This window comes from Ursus arctos, unplaced genomic scaffold (genome assembly GCF_023065955.2).
Source record: "Ursus arctos isolate Adak ecotype North America unplaced genomic scaffold, UrsArc2.0 scaffold_17, whole genome shotgun sequence".
NCBI classification, from domain to species: Eukaryota; Metazoa; Chordata; class Mammalia; order Carnivora; family Ursidae; genus Ursus; species Ursus arctos.
Window position 1 is genome coordinate 26,157,623 of NW_026622841.1, and position 24,459 is coordinate 26,182,081.

Genomic DNA, 24,459 nt, shown 5'->3' on the forward strand with positions numbered 1-24,459 from the left:
GGGGGGAGGAGGGGCAATAGGCTTTGCCCCACAACCCCCACCCCGTGCCAGGAATGACATGTCAGTGAGGTTCCCACCAGGTGCAGATTAATCACAGGACTCTCAGGGTTGTGTTCAGAGCATGGGCTTTTTTAGCTTCTGGCTCTAATACTTCAGATACCTCTGCAGATTCCTGTGGACGGAGGGGGAAATCGTGGCCCAAAGAAAGCCAGCATCTAGTCAAGGGTCTGAGCCAGGTTTCTCCACCCCCCGGGAGGGCAGTGTCTCCCCCTGGCAGCTGTGACCTCAGTCACTGACAGCCAAGCCCTTCTCACTTCTCTTGGTACCTATTTGGAAAGACACTGCAGTCCTTCGAATTGTCAGGCTGCAGTTTGCAGACTCTGGCCTCTGCATTTGCTCTGACAGGTGGTGTGCTGTCCCGAGACGGCAGGTGCTCCGGCTCTGAAATAGCACTGAACTCCCTGATGCGGAGGGGGCTGCTCACTGAGAACCACTTCCCGACCCCAGCTGTGGCTTGTCAGAATCAGGGAGAGTGTGTGCACTGCAGCAACTCAAGAACATGGTTCTGGCCTCTTGAAAGCCCTAGGTCCTCTTTCCAGCCCCCTCATTTACTAGCTGAATGACTTTGGGCAAGTTGCTTTACCGCTTGCTGTCTGAGTCTTGGGTATAAAACGGGAGAAACAATGCCTGCTTCATAGGGCTATTGGGAGGGTTAAACAAGACAAAGTTAAAGAGTCCAGTATCAGGCTGCCACAGACGGTTGTGCAGGGTGGGCACTGCACAAAGATACCCAGCCAACAGGTCAGGCAGGGTGGACATCCAGCTCATTCTCCCTTGATAAACCATGTGACTGGCATGTGGCTTAATTCACCTGGAGAAAAAGGTACTTTTTCCTAATTTGCACAGAGGTGTCATACCCTCACCAGGTTCCTACCCAGTGTGGAATAAATAAACCACTCTGTGGTCCTTTGAGACTCTGCACCGCATTTGAGAGGAGCCCAGGGGTTCTGATGGCTGAGCTCGGGCTGCTTGCTTGCTCTCTGGGCTGGTGGAAGCTCTTTCAGGACATCGGGACCTCTATGGGCTCCTGTTCTCTTGAACACCATCAGCACCTGGGGAGGAAGGGCAGTGTTAGCTAGGAAGCTGAACACACGAGCCTTATCTTGTACCTGCCAGTGGTGCTGGGACTCAAAGTACAGTGGCCTCCAAGAAAGACCCCATACCCCGACAAAGCTCTGGAGGGGGTTCAGGCCAACAGGAGAGCCCGCCGAGGGGAAGGCTTGCGGAGAAAGGCTGGCAGGGATGCACGTGGGCCCCTGGGCTCTCTGAAATGAGGCCTGCTCAGCCTGCAAAGCCGGAGACCAAGTCTGGGAGGAGGAGGACCTTGGTGGTCACCTCTGCCCTAGTCTTCTCACTTAGGGGAGGCCGTCACCTGCTGGTCAGGCAGCCGGGGCTGCCCTGCCCCCGACAGTCCCTGAGGGCACCGAGGAGGGGCAGGACGGATGAAGCTTGGTGCCAGCATCAGACGTGGCTGCCGGAAGCCAAGTGGCATCTGAGATGAGCTGGGCTGCGGGGCTGACCGGCTGAGACTATTTATACCTTCGAGGTGCCAAATGTGATGCTGGGCCCCTCCCCTCTGAGCTGGGCAGAGATCGTCTTTCGAGAACTGGAAGAAGTGACAGTGACTAACTCACCTTGAGAGGCTAATGGAGTTGAGAAGGTTGGAGAAACTGCTTTTCTCAATCTTGTAGCAGATTAAGGGGAAGCTTGAGCTATTTCGAGGGAGATCTAAGACTTCAATAAGAGGGCATTTATTGGTGATTTCCAATAACGCAAAAATCATAACCCCATTACAGAAAACATAAAAATACAGAAAAGTATTTTAAAAATCGTTCATTGTCCCATTACTCAAAGCAGCCCACTGTTAGTGCCTTGTTACAGCTCTTCGCTTTGCCCCATGCATTCACATATGTATGTCGCATTCTTCTGGGAGATCACAGTTTTGCAGCTTGCATTTTCCACTCAGCATTGTCATGCGAGCATCTTCCCATGTCATTCCACAAAGAAACTGGAAGCCTCATTTTTGACACCTGCACTAAAGTCTGTGTCCAGGCCAAATAAGGTTACCACGGCTTTTCCCAGAATGCCGTCCTCGGGGGTCCCGTCAGAAGCAGAATGCAGGGGGACGCTTGGCAGCGCTTGTTACGAACTGATTTCCTCAAGTTAGTTATCTTTAGAGACTGGGACAGAGCAGTGCAGCCAAGCAAAGCCCGCGTAGGATGGAAACGTCCGCAAGAGCTCTTAGCTCCATTTTCAGATGGGAAGCCCAGGCTTTAGCCCCAGGCAGGGCATGGTTTTGATGGCTTGGCTGAGGTACGACATGGAGTGTTTTCAGGGTGGCGGGGCTTTGTTATGCTCGTGTGCTGTGAGACACCCAGACGTGGACGTCACTGCCAGGAAGGAAGAGAGTTTTATACTCACAGATGCCCAAAGGCAGGAGGCATGCCACACCGTACATAGGGGAGCACGGGGGTGGGGTGGAGGGGTGGGCAAGACCCTCTACTGTGGTTTCTATGGAAGAAACAAGTGAGACCCCTACACAGGCGTGGGAGTCAGTCTGAATAATTTCAGTCATTCTGGGGCATAAGGCGCTGCCCCTAGCTGTCTGGCGCCTGGCCCTGGGATAATTAGGGCAGGGGGAAGGGGGCCCCAATGCGAAGTGGTGGGATGGGGGTTTCGAGCTCTGGATTGGTTTGTTTGCATTCGAAAGGTGTGCTGACAGGTGCTTACTGTCTCAAGGAACTGGCTAGCCCTGGGAGGGGCAGTTTCCCCAGGGTCAGCAAGGCCCAGATGTTAAAGCCTCAGAAACACACGGTTTATCCATGCAGTCTGCAGCGGAGACGGGCGATCGGGGACATTTCCGCGTTCAGCAGAACACAGCATGGGCTCTATCTGCAGGGTGGTGGGGGAGGGGTTTGCTGGTAGCAGCCGAAGGAGAATGCCAGCCAGTCCAGATGGCAGAGAAACTTCCTGAGGTTACTTGTGCCTGACAGCTCTCTGCTGCCACAACCAGCCGAGGGGCCATACGCAAGTTGCTGACTCTCGGCAACTCTTGCCTTTTAATGGCAGGAGAAAGGAGAAAGAAAGGACCGGACATTTCTTGGGCACTTACTGGGTGCTGGGTACTGTCCTGGGACTTTGCCTGAATTTCTCATCAGTATCTTCTCTCAACCCTGTCACACGTGTTCTGCGCTTTTTTGTGTGTGTGGATTTTACAGATGAGGAAACTAAGGCTCACAAAAGTGATGGCCTAGGGTGGCTTATGGGGGGCAGGGAAGGAACGTGACCCCGTTCTGAAAGCCTGGCCACCTATAGCCGCCAAACACATGGCACGAGACCATTTGGAATCACTGTACTGGCCAGTTCCCTGTACGGGCGAGGTTGGGGATTCAGGAGAGAGGGAGACCGAGTGGAGCCTGGCAGAGGTAAGGTGGGGATGGCCTTCCAGAGGCCGTGGAGGGGCTGGCTGGTGACAGGGAGGTGCTGCCTGGTCTTGACGAGTTTCTTCCTCGTCTTCGTAGATCATCAATCCACAGTCACATTCTGGCTCGGTTCACGGGTGGGGACACTGAGGGATCGTGTCCTAGTGCTTGGGTATCCTTTAGTTCAAACAGATTGTTTTAAAGAGGAGAAAGAAGAGGCCCAGAGAGGCAAGTGATTGACCAAAGTCACACAGCTGGTTTAGAGGCATAACAAAAGATGTGTCTGCAAGACTCCCAGCCCCCCGAGACCCCTGGGGGAAGTCTCTTTAAATAACTCCTGCACCATTTGACTCTGGAGCTTTTCTCAGTAGCAGCCTGAGATCATGGCTTCAGATGACCCAGTGGATTCCGAAGGACTTAGTGCCAATGGCTGTGGCTGCAAACGATGATCTTTGTGATAAGACACCAGACCTCACTTACCGTTGTATGACTGGAAAATGATGTGAGTTACAGCCAAGGTCATGGACTTTTCTGGTGGCCTCATGCTGACCCCATGCTCTTAATTGTAAGTAACGGAATCCATTGAGCTAGTGAAAGCAAAAAGGGATTTATTTAGGGGAAAGAATATAATGTATAATATATAATAATAATAAATATATTTATATATAAATATAATTAAGAGGGTGCTGCTACCACTACAGTTTATATACAATATATAATATATAAGAAAATATAATAACAAATAATATATAATAATAATAAATATAATATATTTATATATAAATATAATATAATAATGAGGGTGCTGCTACCACTGCAGTTTCCAAGAGCCATGCCTCTTCTGGCACATTCTGCACCAGCAAAACAGTGCCTGGAGCCTCGTCATTCCCTACGTGTAACACAGCTCTGAATCAGTCTCATGCAAATGCTTCTGACTGGTGGAACCTACACAGCATCCATACCCATAGCTGCAAGGGAGTTTGGAAAATGTAATTTTTAGCTTTCTGGCATCTGGCGTACAGAAGGTACAGAGGTAGCAAAGACAGAGCCCTGTGTTTGAGATATTCACAACACAGTATGGAAGGGGAAACAGATACATAAACAGACTGTTATAATACAATGTTATTTGCTCTAATTAAGAGACTAAGAGGGACCCCAGGAGTAAGGGTCAGAGAAGGCTTTATAGAAGTAGGAGCATTTGAGCTGGGTATCGAAGGATCCATTTGGGTTTTCCAGATGAGAAAGACAGACAAAGGAGTTCTGAAACACAGGGAAACAGAAAAAGGTGAGTGTGATCTTTTGGGAATCTGCAGTGCCTAGTTCTTAAGAACTCCGCCTCAGTTCTTTCATGACATGAGAACAAAGAGTCAATTTCATTTTGTCAACAGGAGCCAATTTGTTGTATAAAATGTTTTAATATTTAAAATATTACTTAAAACTACTTAAAAATATAACTTTAACGCTTAACCATTAAATTATATGAAAATTAAGAACAAATATTTTTAAATATATATTTTAAAGTATTAAATATGATACCCAAAATACAGGTATTTTAAGAAGAAGCCACTTTATTGGGTAAAATGCCTTTCTGCGTGTAAAGCAGCACGTCCGTGACACAGAAATGAGGCGTGTGAGAACACCTGGGAAGCAACTGCCTCCACATGTCAGGAAGGTCTCTGGGAAATGCTCGAGGAATGACCTTAATCCTCCGTCACGGCCCACAGGGCCCAGGAGCAGCTCTGGGGAACTACTCCCAGTTCTGATTCTCCAGTGCTACCTGTCACCGGGCCACTGGCCCCACGTTTAGAGTGGCTCGACCCTCTGGGCTTCTGGATTCTCTGGTGTCGAGCTGTTCTGGGATCTGACCCCCTCCCCCAGCCTTTTCTGAGCAACCTTCAGAGAGAGAGGCCACAAGACAGGCCCCATCCTGCCTCCATGGCTGAGCTCCGCAGTGAACTGTGCTTTGTGTCTGCGGGAACCCTCCACCCACCCGCCCTCAGGCTGGTGCTCTTCCTTTTCTGGGCTGGTGGGAACTTCAGGTGTGAGAAGGGGTGGCTTTAAAATTCTCCTCACCCAGTAGCTGTGGGGGGCCACAGGGCCCTTTTCGGGGGACACCAGCAGTCGTTATAGGTGAGTGACAAGAGCAGCCTCCAGTCAACGTGCAGGCTCATGTCCCAGCTTTGCCACCTACCATCTGTGTGGCTCTGGGCGAGCGAGTGAACTCCAGAGCTCATTCCAGAGGTTTATGCTGGTCACTCCCCTCATAGGCTAGTTTTAAAGATGAAAAGTGGGTGCATCCACATCAAGTGCTCAGCCCGAGGCAAGGGCTCAGCAAGCACTGGCTGGAACTGGATTCTGCGTGGAGCTGCAGAAGGGACCGTGACAGGGCTCTGGCATGCCTGGAGCCAGCCGGCATTGGAAAGGGCTTGGGCTCCCCTGCGCTGGGACCCAGCCCCACCCTGGTCCTGTCCTACTACTCGTGGGACTGGAGCTCCATCTCCTTAGCCTCAGCTCTCTCAGCTGCCAAATGGGGAGAAAAAAATGTCAGCCTCACCTCGTCACAACGTGAGCGTGAGGGTCAAGTGAGCTACCGATGCATAGAAAAAGCCGCAGATCTTACCTGTGCTTGTGTCCCAAGGGGAGGAGAAAGGAGCAGGGAAGGGCAAGACTGGTCAAAAGTCTGGATCTCACCGCCCCAGCTCCCAGTGCTGCCTCCATCAGGGACTGATCACCGGAAGCTCAAGAATGAGACCCGTGCCTAGGGCATCCTCCCCCTTCCCTTCTCTTTTGCAGCCATTAATTTGGAACCAAACCTGCTTCTGAATGTCATGATTTGCTGAGATGAGCTCATGGTTTGTAAAAGCTTACACTCCTGGGGTAGTGGGGCGCTGTGAGTAATCAACCACCCAGGGATCACGCCAGAGAACCCCACAGGTCATCTGCTGGGGTGGGGCTGGGCTGCTCTATTTGACCAGGAGAGACCCACTCCCACCAAGAGCCCCACAGGTCCCCCAAAAGGCTGACTGGCTTCTTTGCATAGTAACTGCTGTCCCTGTTGGTTCCCAGGTACTTTGAATTTTACGAGGGCCCATTTGAATATAACTCCACAAGATGCCTGGAGCTGAGGCACGAAATCTTGGAAGTGAAGGTGCTGTCCATGTGAGTGTGGCCGGGGTGGCTGGTGGGGGACGGTGCATGTGGTTGGGGCAGGACCTGGGGGGCAGGGCGGGGCAGGGACACCACAGATTGAGAATGAGATCCTCTTCCTCCCAGCCTCTGGCATTTGGAGAGCAGGGATAATTGTGCATTTCATGAAAAAAGGCGAAATTTGCAAGGTCACCTCTGGTCACTCGGGGGATTCAGTCCCTGTCTCAATTTCCAGTCTCCGTGATATCGTCCCTGGCCGCCTCCTGTACAGAAGCCAAAGAGACCACAGGAGCATCTTACCTGAAATTCAGGACTCTGAGTCGAGGGTTCCGCGGTGCCCTCGTGCTGTTGCCTTTTCAAAATTTTATAGTCATTAAATTAAACGTTTTTTTATTATTTAAATGATACAGCATTCAAATGGTACAAAAAGATGTATAGTGGAGGGGCGCCTGGGTAGCGCAGTCGTTAAAGCGTCTGCCTTCGGCTCAGGGCGTGATCCTGGCGATCCGGGATCGAGTCCCACATCAGGCTCTTCCGCTATGAGCCTGCTTCTTCCTCTCCCACTCCCCCTGCTGTGTTCCCTCTCTCGCTGGCTGTCTCTCTGTCACATAAATAAATAAAATCTTTAAAAAAAAAAAAAAAAAAAAAAGGTGTGTAGTGGAAATTCCCCCCTCACAGCCCCTCGGTTCTCCTCCGAGGCAAGCCAGGCGTCCTGTGCATGTCGCCCGAGAGTCTGCATAAACCGGCACCCGGGCGCGGATATGCTTTATTGTGTATTTTCCCACAAATCATGAAAGAGTTGTACTTTCTGCTCGTCACTCAACATCACGACACCCATGGCTCTTTTACAAGCTCTGGGAGGAAAAGCCCATCACACGCTGCACATTTCAGTGAGTGTGAGCTTACGCCACCCTTCTCTCCCACACGGGACCACCACGAACTCATCAGCCCCCCGAAAGGAATGTCATGCTCATCATGATATTTGGTTTCAAGGAAAATTCATATGTATTTGAAAACAGTTCCATCTGGATGTGGAAGGGCTATAGTTTATTCAGATTTAGGTCGTGTGGGGGCTCTTGGGGACTCATGGGTCCCTGACACGATCCCTGGGATCACGGTCCGTGGCCCACAGGCAGGAGCCACTCTGCCTTTCGCCGTTTGACGATTCCCATGTCGTGTGGGTCATAGACGGAGCATGGGCCTGGGGGGCTGGCAGACCTGGGATCTTACCAGCTCTGCATCTTTATACAAATTACTTAACCTCTCTGAGCCTATCCTTACCTATAAAAATTAGGGCACTATTACCTAGCCTTTAACGGTTACCACAGAGACTAGAAGTAACGTATGTGAGAGCAGCTAGGCCCGCAGTCCACGTCCATAGTAGCACACGTAATAGGTGCTCAGTAAACGTTCACGTGCCTGTCTCCCTTTTCTTCCCCTTCTGGAACCACCGCCAGCCACAGCAGCAGCTTCCTGGGGCCGTCATTCAGAATCCATAAATCGAGTAGCTGTAGGAAAGCTCCCAGGATGCGTCCAGCTGGGATTAGGGGCGCTATGGTCCCTGTACTAACCAAAGGTCTCTGGACCCTCTCCAGAGGTGAACGTGTGAGGCAGCTCACCCTCCCGTCAACCCCCCGCAACCCTAGACCGAGCACACACCATGGTCCTGCCCTCATGGAGCTCACAGCCCAGCAGGGAAGCAGACATTAATACCCAATTACCCTAGGGAGACAAGGGGATGGCGGGGAACTGGACTTGGGCTGGGGCAGAGAGGGGGTTGTCAGACAAAGCGTCTCTGAGGAAGGGATGCTGGCGCTCTTGTTGGAAGGACGATAGGAAGTAAGTAGGCCAGGAAGGTACCAGACTGAGGGAACAGTCTGTGCAAAGGCCCTGTGCCAAGAGGAAGCCCACTGTGTCCCGGCTCTGAAGGGTCAGGGCAGCTTGCATGCCAGTGTGAGGCGGGGACACGGGAGCCATGTTGCTGGAGGGGCAGACCGGGCCCGACCTGGCGAGGCCTTGCGTGCGGACCAGGATTCAGAGTCTTGTGCTATCTGAAGGCCGCGGGAACCCATGGGAAGGCTTTAAGCAGGTGGCCGGTGGCGTGTGTGTGATGTAATCCATGAGGAGCGGGGATTTAGTGGGAAACGTGGCCATCCAGACCTCAGGCACAAGCCAAATTCATCAGCTCCTGAGCAGAGATCTTTTGTCTTTTCCCGGAATTCAAAGACCTCAGGCCCTTAGAGGACGTTAGATCCCACAGCTCCGGCGGCAGAAGTCTGAAAACGAGGTGCTGGCAGGGGTGGCTGCTGAGGCCTCTCTGCTTGGCTTGCAGATGGCCGCGTCCTCCCTCTGTCTTCACATGGGCTTCCTTCTGTACCTGTCTGTGTCCTCATTTCCTTTTCTAATAAGGACAGCAGTCATACTGGATGCGGGCCCACCCTAATGGCCTCATTTCAACTTAACCACCTCCTTAAAGACCTTGTCTCCAAAGAGTCGCATTGTGAGATCTCAGGGGTTAGGACTGCAACATGGGAGTTTTGAGGGAGAGGCGATTCAGCCCGTAAGAGTCCCTATCCCAGCTTCCACCGGGCCCTGCATCATGACGGTGTGGGGTGGGGTGAGGAACCTCAGCTTTCCCGTGATCGGTGCCCACCTTTGACCCTGGTCAGGGACGCAGGTTTGGTGCCCTGCGTGTTAGTCTTGAGCTCTCATCTCTGCTTTGGGGCACCCCCTCTGGTCTCCCGAGCTGAGCAGCCATCCCAGCGGGTGACCCCTGGGCCTTGCACCACCCTGTTCCTTCACCTGCGGTGGTCCCCAGACCCTGGGAATCTGGGCCCTGGTGGCCCCGGGGCTCTGAGAGGAGAGGAAAGGCGGATGCTGTTTGCAGAGCATGGGTGTGAGGCTGATGTCTCCTTTCCTGGGTCTGCAAGCTGAGGCTGGTGGGAACTCCAGGGCTGACATCAGAGAGCCCGGAGGCCAACCTCGCACTCAGATGGTCCTCACATCACCTGGGCACCCGCGGGCTTCACTGTGCTCTGGCCGGGGGGCCATGAGCGCTGCTCCCAGGGGAGACTCTGAGTCATCCGGGAAGGGTTAAGTTGCCATCTGTGCATGGAGCGGGATGCGCCGCTGGGCTGTGGGGCCCTCAAGGCATAAGAATGTCAGCTGGCATTCTGAGGAGACAGAGAGGGGTATGATTCATCTGGGAATGATTCTGATCCAAAATCGCTCCAAACACTGGGAGAAACCAGTCAGCCGGAACATTCCCACACGGAGGCGACCTCGGTCCCTGACGACGGCAGACGCGGGAGCAGTTACTCGATGGGGATTTATTGTGAAACACATCTTCACTGACACTTGTACACATTATTTGTTTGAAGGTAGTCATTCTAGAGTCTCTTGGTTTTTGAGCCATTTACTGCCGGGTGGGGTGGTGCCTGGGATGTCACCCTGGGGCCTCTCCTGCCGCCCCCTCCCTATCTTACGGGGCGGGGAGGCCTGCGCTGCACCCAGGCGCAGAGGCTGGGAGCCAGGGCTGGCCGGTCCGGCAGGCCCCTTCGTGCCCAGGCATCTCTGAGCCCTCGAGCGTGACCCTGCACGGTCTCAGGACGTGGCCTTCACACGAATGAATGGGTGGGGCACGTACACAAGAGCTGGGTGGGAAGAGAGGAGGCCAGCGGAGGAAAGGGGGAGAAAGAAGAACCAAGACGGTCATGATCACCTCCTTATTGTCACCATCTCTTGCACACGGCAGGAAAAATCAAGTAGGGTAGAGAAGCTGCCAATAATAAGCACAGTCCCTGCCGCACGCCTTCGCCCCCCAGCCCTGCTCCTTTTGGCTCTGGCTGTTTCTTCTGGTCATTACCTCCACACCTCTCAGTAACATGCACCTGCCGTTGTTTCTCGACTTACCGTGGCCTGCACGGACGTCCTGCCTCGGTGGGTGAGGATTCAGCCCCCTTACACCACCCCCACCCCCTCCGCACTCTTCTGGGTTGGGAGATATTGCTGTTTTTAGTTCTTCTGTCTATGGATTGCCTGAGTAACTTGTTTCTGGTTCTACCAAATACTGGCAGTATTTCCTGAGCCTGTACTTTGTAAGATGGGGCTATTAAAATCATCCCTATGTTTTGGTTCCCATCATCCGTATGTTTACCTTTAAAAGGTCAAGACTGATAACATTTACATTCTGTTGATACCCATAACGAGCTTTTTTTGAGGTTTCCTCTATAGGTTGACTCTAAAATTTAAAGACCAGAAAATAGTGATTCTACTTCCTGTCTTATATATCCTCCCCCTCCTTTTTTTCCTGGAGCTTCTACTCATCTTTTCCCTCTTGAACTCTTTGTCTCTATTATGCCCTATTTGGGGTTTCTGCCTGCGTCTCCATCAACCAGGCCTTCCCCTCAGAGTTTCTCTTTATCCTCGTGCTCCACCGTGGGTGGACAGGCTGCTCTCTAGTGGGTCACACGCTTTTGTCCTGGGAACTTCCCTTCCCTCCGTAGGTTGGATTCACTTTTGCGGAGAACGCATAGCTGCTTCTTGTTTACTCCTTCATTTTGCTTCTACCCATCTTCCAGTCATTTCCCCAAAAATGATGTTAGGAGGTCAGGTTTTGAGTTCTGTGTCTAAATGACTTAATTCTTCCCTCGATTTTTGGTTTGGTGCGGTTGGAATTTTAGGAGGAAATCACTTCCTCCCAGAATGTTGAGGACTTTCCTCATCGCCTTCTAGTCCAGGGCTATGGGAGCATGACACTAGAGGTGACCTGTTTTCTTCTCCCTGGAGTGTTTCCGGATCCTGTGGTTCTGAAATGTCTGGACGAGGTGCTTCAGGACAGACACCTGTTGGACCTCTTCATCCGGGGCTTATGTCCAAAGTCTTGAACGTTCTTTTGGATTTTTAAAAATATTTCCTTCTCTCCATTCTTCTCTACTTCCTCTTTCTAGTCCTTCTAAGAGTTGTACACCGGACCTTCTGGAATGCTCGTGTAATGCTCTCTGTTTGATGTCATCTTTTCTGTCTCTGCCCATTGCTTTGCTTTCTGAAAAAAGTCCTTGACTTCATTTTCCAGCTCTTTCAGCAAATTCTTCCCCACCCCAGAGCTCTTTCTCTGTCCTCAGAGCAATCTATTCCTACCTTTAAGGGTGTCATGTCTTCTAGACTATCTCTGGAGACACTAAGTAGAATATTTTAAAGTTGTATTTTGTTCCTCCAGCATTTTTCTCTTTGGATATTTTAACTGACGGTTCGTCTGTTTCCTTCTGGTTGACAAGGTGATCCTTGGCTATCTATTCATGTTTAAATTTAGAACAATAAAAAGCAGATAGGAACTCTGTAGGAGAGCAGGCTTTCCTCAAGAGTCATTGTTGGAGATGCTACTCCTTTTGCTGCTAGAATATCGGAAGAAATCTTTTCCCTGGGGATGATAATTTGTTTTTGTTTTTGCTTTTTTGGTAGAAACTGACAATCCCTCCCCTCCCTCTGCTGGACACAGACTATTTGGCTGCTGTGGGGGTGGGTTTGATGGTTCTGGATACAGACTTACAACGGATGCTCATTTTCAGCACAATGCCCCATCCCCACCCTCCACCCTCTTTAAAAATGTCCTGTGAGGTTGGACCCTGTCTCTGGGCTGTGCCACCCTTCCTTATGTCCCCGCTACTTCTTCCACACACTTGTCGAAATCTCTCTTCCACTGAACTCCCCCAACCCCATCATTCTATTCAACTGGTAGGTCTATACCTTTTTTTTTCCTCTTCTGGAATGTTAGGGGTGTCTGGGGAGAAAGAAGATAAGAGCCTGAAATCAACCCCTCATCTTTAAAGTAAAGGTGATCTCTACATTTGTAAAGCAATTTATAAAATGGTTGTATGCATATTGTCTCATTTGATCTTTCTGATAACCCTGGAGATGAGCGGGGCAGAGGTTATGATATCCATTGTACAGATAAAGCACCCAAATCTCAGAGATTCAATGACTTGTCCAAGGTCACACTGTAAGTTGGGGATGGAGCCAGGACTCAAGGTTGTGTGTTCAGGGTCCCAGCCTTGGTCCAGTGTGAGGTTTTGGAGGCACAGAGAATGGGACCCAGGTGCTGGTAACAGTTGGACTTGGGACCCTGGCCTGCAGTCCTGCGAGGACTGTGTTTCCAGGAGGCGTCCGAGGCACTCGCCATGTGGGTGCTGCTTTGGGGACCTCTGGATTGCAGAGAGCAGGGAAGGGAAGCAGTGGGTGAGGCAGGGGTTGCTGTGTAATGCCTCTCCTGTGATGTTGCATTAGTCTGAGAGGTGAGGGCCACCGTTTTGGGAAGCGAGAGGAAGGCATCAGGATGGAAGGGGAGGGGGTTCCTTCCAGCTCCTTAAAGGTGCCAACTAAGTTCCCGCCCCACTGCCTTTATACTCACTTTCCTCTTTGCCGGGCATACTCCTTCCCCAGATGTTTGCACGGCTCACTCCCAACCATTTCAGTTCTTTGTGCAAAGTTCTCATCAGGGACGTCTTCCCTGACCAACCCTTCTGAAACAGTCACTGTTTGCTTCCTTTACGTTCCTTCATTTTACTTCATAGCACTCACCTCTCCCTGACGTGGCATTGTTATCTGTTTTCTTTCTCTTAGTTGGGCTAAGAACACCTGACCTGAGATCTGCCCTCGGAACCCATTCTTAAGCCTATAACTCAGTATCATTAAATGTCGCGCTATGTTGTAAGCAGATCTCTAGCACCTGTTCGTCTCACATACCTGACACTTTAGACCGTCAGCAGCAAGCAGCTCACCCTTTCTCCTTCCCAGAGCCTCGAGCAACCACCATGCTACTCTCCGTTCCTCTGGATTGACGGTTTAGATGCCTCATGGGTGGAATCATGGCATGTACGTCCTTCCGTGACTGCCTTATTTCACGCAGCACGACGTCCTCCGGATTCACCCAGCTTGTCACCTATGACAGACTTCCTTCTAGTTAAAGGCTGAATAGTATTCCACGTATGTCCGTAGCACATTTCCTTCACCCATTCACTCATCAGGGGACGTTTAGCTTGTTTCCATACCCTGCTTAGTACTGAATAATGCCGCAGTGAACACGGGAGTGAGTGCACCTAGTTCTTTCCCATCCTGATGGCAAGTCCTTCGGATATATGCCCCGAAGTGGAATTGCTGGATCACAGGGTGGTTCTATTTTTAATTTTTGGAGGAACCTCCATACTGTTTTCCATGCTGGCTGCCCCAGTGTGCAATCCCACCAGCACTGAGCCAGGCTTCCCTTTTCTCCACGTCCCCGCCAACGCTTGTGATCTCTTGTTTCCTTGCCATTAGCCATCCTAACAGGTGGGAGGTGACATCTCGTTGTGGTTTCGATTTGCCTTTCCCTGATGATGAGTGATGTTGAGCCCCTTTTCATGTACCTGTTGTCCGTCTGGATGTCTTCTTTGGAGAAACGTCTGTTCGGGTCTTCTGCCTATTTTAAAATCCGGTTATTTGGTCTTCTGCTGTTGAGTGGGAGGAGTTCCTTATCTATTTTGGATATTAACCCCATATCGGATCTATGTCTGCAAATACTTTCTCCCGTTCTGTATGTTGACTTTTCTCTCTATTGTGGTCCTTTGCCATACAGAAGCTTTTTAGTTTGACGTGGTCCCGCTTGTCTGTTTTTGCTTTTGCTGTCATATGCATACATACCTGTTTTCTGTTTTGCCTCCTTATTAGTATTTAAGCTCCGTGGGAGCAGTGAGCTGTTTTGTTCTCTGCTCTATTCCTAGCTCCTGCCACATAGAGGAGTTCAATCAATAATTATAGACTCTATTTGAACTCAGACTTATGGGTTCATTCACTAATTTATTGATATGCTCAGCACCTATTTCCCACACATCAGCCGTGTGCCTTAGCCCTGGATTTATGGGGGTGAACTCAGGCATGACCCCCTGCCCCCACAGTATTTACTATTTTGTGGGAAAGATCAGGAGTGAGTAGGGACAGGTTACAGGTTTTACAAAAGGAAAAAGTCCAGGGGATTGTGAGCAAACATCATCAAGACAGTGCAGTTTAATCATAAAAATAACTTACCTCTCTCAGGAAATTTCCATGCGCACTTCCCATGCCTAGCCCTTTATTGTATCACTTTATTTAATAATCTTAACAAATCTGGGACTGTGAGTGATAATCTATTATTATGCCCATTATATAGATGAAGCTCCAAGAGGCCAAAAAAACCTGTCTGAGGTCCCATAGTTAGGAGGTGTCGGAACTCAGTCTGGGGCCCAGCTTCTCTTCTGACTCCAAAACCCACACACTTCTGCAGTCACCCCTCCCCCCACCAGTCATGTATGTGTTCCTTTGTGGGGGGGAGGCTTCCCCGTTTGGGAGCAAGCTGTTTCCCTTCCAAATAAACACAGGGGACCCAACTCTGCAGGATGAACCTCACTTACAGGTAAGTGAGTATTTGCCCTGTTTTTGGAATCAAAGACCTCTTTGGGAAGCCAGTGAAAGCTTCCGATTCTTGCCAAGATATGCACGTGGGCAGACAGACAGGGGATTTGGCCTCTAATTCGGAGTGTTCCTGAGTTCCCTTAAGGCTGGAGGCTCAGTGGACAAAGTTGATGAGCGTGCAGGCTCGGGGCTGGTTGGTCGGCAGGTGGAGGGCATGCTTGCAGGAGAGCGGTTGGCTGTCTCCAGGCGTGAGCAAGGCCCCGGATGCTGGAGCATCCAGAATGGCCAGAATAAGAAAACAGCTCGTGTAAAGGACCACACCAGGAACCGGCATCCGGGGAGCAGGAAGGGAGGTTTGGGAATGCCAACACTCTGTCCAGCCTGGTGTGTTCACGTGCTCTCTGTCCTTCACTCCCACAGGGTGAAGCAGTCGGAGCTTTTCGACAGGTGGAAGAGCCTGCAGATGTGCAGATGGGCGATGAATATCTCGGAAGCCAACCAGTTCAAGTATCTGTGATTTGTCTGCCCTTCCCAGCCCTTCCGTTGGTGCCGTTCTCCTTCCTGCTGCCCCGTCCCGCAGGGCCCAGCCCCGGGCTCATCTTCCCCAGAGCTGGCCCCTGGCTGGGCTTTGGGATCTGGGCCATGGGGAGGTTCTCACTCAGTGCACAGGCTGAGGCGGGCACCTTGCTGGCTGCTGTCCCCCACATTCTGGCCCTCCGTCCTCACGGCAGCCCTGCAGGCCGGGGGCATTGTCTCCATGACAGCCCCGTCCCAGTGCCGTGCTGGGCTCCAGGTCTCCAGCAGGCTTGAGCGCAAAGGCGCACTGAGCATCTCCTCTGGCTACACCTTGTCACCACCCCGTCGTGGGGCAGCCTGCACCAGATGCGTGAGGCCAGCTGCAGACTCATTTCTAACTGCTTTCTAACCCAAAGCGATAGATTCTAAGTGCCCAGAGAGGCAAGAGCCGTAACTTAAGGTTCTCCTGTCGGCGAGAACTAAGCAGCTGGCAGATGTCAGAAGTTCCTTTTGAGTGATGTGAACTGTAGGGTTCTCTCCATCGCCGAACTTCCTCGAGCTCACAGTATTGTTTTAGCGCAGAGAGAGCTCACCGAGTGGAGTTGGTGGGATCCTAGGAATGTGCATGAACCGGATGCGGGCAAGTAAGGGTGTAGTTTGCAGGGACCGAGGCGCCGTCAGCATGCAGCCATCCTACCCGGGAGGCTGCGAAAAGCAAGTGACACTAAGCATTTTGTCTTTTCCTTCTAAGTCATTTGTCCCGGGCCCTGTCCAGAGACCGAGTCGTGGTTTTAAGCAGCGCATTTTCAGAAATGTGGATGTTTAACGTGATAACCCCTGAAGAGCAGGCGCTAGCAGCCACGACCAGAGGCCTCTGTGAGACTGCGGATTCCCAGCTAAGGCCCCACAGGAGTCTGCGGAGACCCTACCCCCCATCATAAAGGTCGAACATGAACTTGAGCCCGGTGCCGGGAGGTGGGAACAGGTCCAGGATCCGTGCGGCAGGTGCCACCCCAAATCCGCCGCTTAGCAAGAGGTGTTACCGTGGGCACCACATGGGTGGACACCCCCAGGGGTGGGCGAGACCTGAGCGTCCTGGCCATGTGGCTCGTGAACACCCAGCCTAGACGAGGGCAGTGAGATGCAAAAGGGTGTTGTCCGAGCTGAGAGCTGAGAGCGGCACAGAAGTCTCCTTGGTGGGATTCACATAGCTAAGGAAACAATGAAGCAATGGGAAGATGATGCGGCCGGACAAAAACAAGGATGAGTGTGGGGACCTTCAGCAGGGATCAGCTGGCACTATCCCGGGAGACCGTTCTGGGGGTGGGGGTAGGCGAGTAGTTTCAGGTGTGGAAAAGAGAGATGACATCAGGTCCTGCTAGGCTCTAAATGGGAAAACCTTCAAGGCCAGTGGGTTGCTTCCCTTTGCTCATTGAACGGTGATGAGATTCTTAACTCAGGCTTGTAAGAGCCTGGCACTATGAAATGGACGGGGTGGAAGCAGTGTGCTAGGAGACGGACATGAGCTTTCCAGTTGTAAGAGAGGGGTCCTGTAACTGAGGCCTTCCCCCACCCTACTGCCTACAAATAGACACATTGGCATTCTGGTTTATATATCAGTCACTCATGAGCTTGGTTAATGGGAGTCAGTCTCCCTCCATGGAGTGCTCTCCAGCAGGCTGACAAGATTGAGTTTCTGGACCAGCAAAGCTAAATGGGCCAGTGCTGATCCATGGCCTCGGCCTGGCCCCCACTCTGGGAGGCCTTAGTCATATTCTGAACAACAACACTCCGCAGGAAAGACCTCTCTCTCTGACCAGAAGCCAGCTGAGCTCCCCAGTGAAATCCCTGCAAGAGAAAAAGTCTTAAAAAACAACTTTATAACCTTCCTAGCTTTGGCACCCTACTGTCACGGAATTACAGAGGGTCAGAGGTGGAAGAGCCAAGGCTGCATTCTGTAGACAAGAAAGCCGAGGTCTAGCCTGGGGAAAACGCCTGCCCAGGGGCCCACCGCTGGTGGGAGCCGAGCACAAACTAGAACCCAGGCCTCTTGACACCAGGGTGGCAACCCCAAGTTTCCATCCCAGACCTGGGAGGGGGACTTTCCAGAAAGCTCCTCCGCCAATGTTGGTGGTGGTCATCATCCTGCCTCCGTGGAGATGGTGTCCCATGCCTCCTGGGGCCACCTGGGTGCTTCATGGGACCGTGCCTGGAGCCAGTGTTGGGGGGAGGAGGCCGGCGTGGACTCGGCACCCCACTGCTGCTTCTGGAGGAAACGGAGCCTTGTGGGCTCAAAGCCCCCATGTGAGAGCAGCAGATGGCCTGCTTTGTTAGGTGCAGCCCCTGGCAGCCAGGGTGGACGGCTTTGGGCCCTGAGGGCAGGGGAGGGTGGTGCCCGGGGCCTGACCCCTCGCCAGGCCTCGGAGAGTGAGGGACCAGGCGGAGCACCAGCTGAGGCGGAGGGACGGCTCCCGGGTCCGCTCCCGGGTCTGCCTCAGCAGCCGCCTTCTGCCTAGAGGGGTTTATTATTTTTATTTTTTATTTTTGTAAAGCCTGCTTGCAGAAGCTTGTGTTTGAGTGTTTTTACAAGTGAAAGCCACGGGGATGGGTGTTTTTATTTATTTTTTGTAGAAACAGTTAACTCCTGAGAACCTATTCTGGAAGTCAGCGCGACTCCTCCTTCCGCAGGAAGGGTCCCGCAGCAGCCCACCAGCCCACTCTCTGACCACCCCTCCTAATGCACTTCCTCAATGACTGAAATTGCACGTTTCTGTTGACCGTCTGGTCTTGGGCTTTTGCCCCCACGAGGCAGGGTAAATGCCTTGTTTACAGTCTGACGGGGCCTGGAACCCAAGGACGAGCTCTGTATCCCCAGATGTCCATCAAGGCTGGAGAAATAGCGTTTCCAGCGAGTCGTAGAATGCTTAGTGGATCTTGATGAACGCCCGCGTGAGGCATGGCTCGTCCCGGGACTGGCCAGCAGCTGGCTGTCGACGCTCGCGTGACTCACACCGAGCAGGATCCGGAGAGGCAGGGTCCCTGCCATCAAGGGGCTTCCGTTCAGGCGGGGAGGGAGTTGGTAGGCAATGAAGTGGATAGTATCCAGTCTGTGCTCCAGGTCTGCGGAGGTCAGTGAGGTCCATGGGGTGGGCAGCTGGGAGCTCACGGGGAGCAAGGCCAGCGTGAGGAGAGGAGGAATGGCCCAGGCATTGGGAGGCGTGTTGAAGGCAAGGGAACAGCATGAGCAGAGGTGTGGGGGTGGGAAGGGGTGTGGGAAGGGGCGGGTGGGAGAGCACGGTGCTCCCTGATCATCTGGAGGGGCCTCAGTTCCATGACCCCTCTGTTCTTCCAGAGGCTTGGCTCTGCCCCGTGTCACCTGTCTCTCCCTCTCTGTCTCCTGCCTGGCAGGTCCACTCTGTCCAGGTGCTGCAATGCCCCCTCCTTCCTCTTCACCACCCAGAAGAACACACCCCTGGGGACGAAGCTCAAGTACGAGGTGGACACCAGCGGCATCTATCACATCAACCAGGAGATCTTCCGAATGTTTCCAAAGGTGCTGCTTTGGGCAGGGCAGTCTGGGCGGGGCCCAGGGGTGACCCCACGTGGCCCTACGTGGCCTTGCACGGGGAGTGTGACATCCCTCTGCTGTGCCCTCCGCACCCACTGTCCTGGCTCTGGTTGCCGCAGTAGGCTGAGCACGGTGGATGCCAACTGGCTACTCTCTGAGTAACTTTGGTGAGAGTGCTTGTCACAGTTTGGTTACTGTGTTACTCGCAGGGGACACCCTGAAGCCATCTGGGAGAGGGATTAAGCATTTGTCCCCCACTGGAGACAGGTGCAGGAGCAAAAACATTCATGCAAAGGTCGTGTGCCCAAGAAATCACAAACCAGTAGAAAGCAAAGTGAGAAAGATTGACCTCACGTTGGCTGACCTTGGATGGTTAGGATGTCTTCCAAGGCCTCAGTCTCCCTGTCCGTAACCCTGGAGTCTGGGCTAGGAACAGGCGTGGCTGCTCCTTACAGAAAATCTCACTGAAACAAGATAGATGTTAATTGTTCTCCTTCCACATTAAAGGAGTCTGGACGCAGGCTGCTTTTTAGGGCTGGCACAGTGGCTCCCTGGTCACAGGGGGGACCCCGGGGTAAGTGATTCCCCTGAGTGAACAGCTCAGGTCACTGAAGCCTGGGCCAATGCACTCACCTGTGGCCTGATCGCGGCATCAGACTCTCAGAGAAGGGGCCCTGGAACCTGCATTTTCAGCTCATTCTGATGGTTCTCATCTGAAGAGGAGGAAGATTTCACTGGATGTGTGCGTAACCACCTCCTGGAGAGTGCTGGGTCCAGAACAGGACATAGTGGGTCTAGGGTATAGACCTGCTCAATGGGGGTGTGTTCAGGTCTTCCCAGATGGAAATCCGAGGGTCCAGGCTGCCCGGCTTCCACGGGAGAGGTCATGAAACAAAGCCCAGGGCTCCCTGCGTTCTGGTACTTGCACAGAGGGCACCGGTAACATTGGGGGCGGCGGGGAGGAGCTGGAGCGGGAGACGTGTCATACAGACACCACGCTGGAGGGTGATGGATACAAGCCACCTTTACAAGGGTCTTGCAAGGCCCGGGACGGGAGGCTGGGGACAGCAGGTGGGTTTGCATCTCACGTGGGTCGTGCAGGTGGGTCATACACAGCTCAGTTACGACATATGGGTCCACGGAGGGCCATGGGTTTGGACTGCCGAGGCCCAGGGAGTTCGAGCACGGTTGCCAAATGTTCTTTGGAAAGGGCCAGAGAGTAAACATTTTAAGCCTTAAGGGCCATATGGTCTCTGTCACAGCTATTCACCTTTTTGGCACCCGCACAAAGCAGCCACAGACCTTTGTAAGCAAACGAGCGTGGCCGGGCTCCAGCAACACTCTAGTTCCTATTAGGCACTGAAACGTGAACTTCACCTAATTTTTACACGTCACAGCATCTTCTTCTTTTGATTTTCCCCCCAACCATTTACAAAGATAAAATCCACGCTTAGCTTGTGGGGCATACAGAAACAGGCCGAAGGTGTGATGTGACCCGCAGGCCGTAATGAGCCCCCCCCCCAGCCCCCCGAATTAGAGCCTGTGACATAGAAGTATTGCCTCAGGGTAAGTCTTTCTTTGGGTTTGTATAAAATACAGCTTCTCGGTCTCCTACCCCCGCCCTGGAGATTCTGATTCCGTGGTTCTGGGATAGAGCCCAGGAGTTTCTATTTTCAGAAAGTACTCCAGGTTGTTTCTGATGCACAGAAGTTTGGGAAACACTGACATAGAACATAAAGGCCTCTATCTCTCCAAAGATAACTTTCGGTTTTTTCCTTTCCCTGATAGAAGTCAAACAGTGCAGTTTTCCCCACCGGCTCTGAGATACCCTTGTTTCCCCTTCTGGTCCTTGGGCCCGTCTCTCCAGGGAAAATGGGCCTTGAGGGACAGCTTCCCATGGACAGATGCAGCCTCTCCTGCAGATTTAGCCTCCTTCCTGAGGGTCCGCTGCGCCGCGATTTTCCATGGCCCCACCCGGCAGTGGGCCCCACCAGAAGCCCAGGGTGCCGCCAGGGCCACTGCCATCCAGGGCTGGCCCGCCGATGTGTGCTAGGAGGGGGGCTGCCCCACAGGCTCCTGGGCGGGGGAGCTCTGGGGCCCCATGACAGTAGTAACAACCTGGTCCCCTTGCAGATATACCCGTGGGTCAAGCACCGCACTGGGTAGGCTTCTTGTTTATACCCGTGGTTCTTCACCATGGGAACTTCGGCAACGTTTGGAGGCATTTGGTTGTCATGATTGGGAGACACCCTCGACCTCGAGTGGGGAGAGGCCAGGGATGCTGCTAAACGTTCTGCAGCGCATGGGTCAGCGCCCCACAACGAGGAATGATCTGGCCCAACATGTCAGCAAGCGCCAAGCTGAGCACCTGTCCTCTGCGGCATCGCATTGAAAAGCGTGACACTCACATGGTGCTATCCAAATTCTGCAGACGGAAAAACAGAGTTGCTGAGAACTCAGAGCACTTGTCCATGGTTCCTTCATCTCATGATGGGGCAAAACCAAGGCTCACCTTGGGGCTTTTGCCTCGGGCACCCAATCTGGTTGGCCCCAGACTCTTCTGGTTTGAGCCAAGCAAAGTCCTGCATCCTAGGCAAAGCTCCCCTGTCCTGGGCACGCTGGGGTGGTTGGTCACCCTGCCCTTGACTCCAGGTCTGTGCTTCTGCCTGTGCCCTGCATGTGGCTGCTGGGCTCAGTCCGCCTCCCGTTGCCCAGGAGGGGATTATGACCTAGAGCAGGGATGTGGCAGAACCAGGACTCTTAATCCTCAGGCCAGCCAGCGTTTGCTTTTTCCTGCCAACTTGCCTGTGGTCCCCTGGAGGACATGCCCAGGGAGACTTTGTGGGCAGGCAGTGCCCAGACTGAGCTAACCCCAGCAGTCAGGACACGAAAAGGTCAAAGTGCTGTGAGATGGTCATTCCCAGGGCTCCTGTGAGTGCCACTGTCAGTGGGGGTGAGACCCGGGCTCTCCTGCACTCAGAGCTCTTTCTTTGCACAGATTTGAGGGGTTCCAGGCTCTCACTGCTCCCCTGTGGTGTCCTTGCTTACTCAGCCCTTAGTCTCTTGTCCCTGCTGCTGCCAAGTCCCAGCATCTGTCCCAGTCCATATGACCTTTTTGTCCTAGGCCTGTGTCCTCCCTGTGTACCCTGACCTGAACTGAAAGGGGTGAAGGCCAGGTTTAGGGCCCTGTCCCCATCTCTGCTGCTGTCATACCCCAGCACATCTGCATGAACCAATAAAATATACATCTTGGAAGTCATAAAGAAGGTGAGCTTCCAAACACTGAGAAAAGCAAAAGCAAGCAGGACTGGCCATAACCTGTACTCTCTTCTTTCTGGAAACCAGGGCTTGCTGAAAAAGTCTGTGGAGACCTGGCTTCTCTTCCAGCTCATTCGTAATTGCCAGCGGGACTGCGAACAAGTCTCCTGACCTCTCTTCTCATCTGCAAAGTGGAATAACCACTTTTCCCCCCCACAGTCCCTGCAAGGCTGGCTTGTAGAGGTGGCCAGGGGTACAGGGGTGAGGGCAGCGGAAGAAGGCAGGGAGGGCCTTGCCTCTGACAGCTGTGCCCCCGTCTCCCCAGGACATGCCCTACTACCGGTCTCAGTTTAAGAAGTGTGCAGTGGTGGGCAACGGAGGCATCCTGAAGAACAGCCGCTGTGGGAGGGAGATCAACAGTGCGGACTTCGTCTTCCGGTAAAAGAGCCGCCGCGGCTCAGGACCTGCGGCTTCTACCCCCCTGGTGCTCCCACTCCCTGCCCCTCCCTCCGGCGGCGCCCCAGCCCCGTGCCCTCACGCTGTCCTTCAGGTGATCGGTCCATGCTCCCCACCCCTGCACACCTTTACACTCTGGCTTGTTCCTTCCCTTTGCCAGCCCTGTCCCTTGGGGTCAGCGGCTGAACCTGTCAGGGCCCCAGTCTCCACGTCTGCAGAATGGCAGGTCCCTAAAGAGCATGGCAGGTCCGAGGACCCTGAAGACTCACAGGGGCTGTGCAGATCCGCTGGTGAGGCCATCTGGGCGGCCACCTCCCTGGTTGAGTTCTGCTCTTCCAGAAGCAGTGCTTGGAATCGGGCAGCCTTGTGGCTGACGCCAGTGTTGGCTTTGCCCTGGCTTTAAGCTGCAGACTGGTCCTTGTATTTCTTCTTCCTTAGGTAGAGCCCCCTCTCATCTCTTTGGTGATCCTCACTTACAATCTTTAGCCTGGATCAAGACGATGGGTTGAAAAGAAAAGCTTAGAGCAAAGGGATTGGGGTTGAGGTTGTAGTGGGATCTCACGGGTCATGGATCCATAATCACCGTGCCACTCAGGGTGGGAGGGGGAAGGAGTTAAACTTGCCCCTCTGTGCGCGGGCTACCCAGATCCCACCCCGCTGGCTGCCGCTGCACCCCTCTGCCTGTAGGAGCACCACCCTGCCTTCCCCACCCCCTCACGCCGCCCGCGCTCCAGCTCGCTCTGGGTGAGTGAGTGCACGCGGCCAGGCTGCCTGTGTCTTTCGCAGGTGCAACCTACCCCCCATCTCGGAGAAGTACACCATGGATGTGGGCGTGAAGACGGATGTGGTCACTGTGAATCCCAGCATCATCACAGAGAGGTCAGTGAGCCTGCTCCGGACTCGTGCTGTCCGGTAGAGCAGCTGTGAGTGTCGCGGGTGGCTACCAGCCACGGGGAGTGTGGCGTCCACATTGACACGTGCTGTCTGTAGCGTGAGACACACACCTCATTCCAGAGACTTACCATGAAAAAGACGATGGGCCACAGCTCCTCAGTTGTTTATATTGATTACATGTTGAAATAGTAGTCTTTGGGGTATATCAAGTTAAATAAAACGTTGTGAGCATTTGATAGAATATGATAAAAATTAATTTCACCCATGTCTTTCTACTTATTTAAATTGTGATCATTAGAACATTTAAAATTACATATGTGGCCTACATGATATTTCCCTTGGACAGCGCTGGTCTAGACCGTCTTCACCTAGATGGGCCGTAAAGCTTCCCAGTGTGCGATGGGGGCAGGCAGCTTCTGATGCTGGTGTATCCAGGCGGCTCTGGGGAGAAGCCGCACTCAAAGATCTCAGTCCCCACTGAGTTCCCCTCCTGGGGTCTGTCTGTGTGGAAGGCCTTGGGGAAGGGGGTTCCTGGGTTAAAACTCCAGTGAGGGGCACAGTCACACCATCCAGGTCAGGCTAAGGGCAAGAGGGAGGACAGCCAGAGACCAGAGATTGGGGAGTTGGTAAATCGGGTGAGATGCCCAGAGACACAGAGTCAGCCAAGTGAAGGAGCACTGGAGAGGAGGGAGATGAGCCCACGGGGAGGGAGGAGGG

The 24,459-nt window shown here is 52.9% G+C and overlaps 1 protein-coding gene across 3 annotated transcripts in view; it reads left to right on the forward strand.

Moving 5' to 3' along the window:
* Positions 1-24,459, forward strand: part of ST8SIA5 (ST8 alpha-N-acetyl-neuraminide alpha-2,8-sialyltransferase 5) — a 56,620-nt gene that overhangs the window by 25,143 nt on the left and 7,018 nt on the right. For 2 of the 3 annotated variants that reach the window (XM_026496249.4, XM_026496250.4), the window contains 5 exons: positions 6,549-6,641; positions 15,471-15,557; positions 18,975-19,119; positions 22,718-22,830; positions 23,635-23,727. In XM_026496249.4, the coding sequence (XP_026352034.1) occupies positions 6,549-6,641; positions 15,471-15,557; positions 18,975-19,119; positions 22,718-22,830; positions 23,635-23,727 (531 nt within the window). Of the gene's footprint in view, positions 1-6,275; positions 6,335-6,548; positions 6,642-15,470; positions 15,558-18,974; positions 19,120-22,717; positions 22,831-23,634; positions 23,728-24,459 lie in introns of all 3 variants that reach the window. The other variant, XM_026496252.4, reaches the window with a different exon arrangement.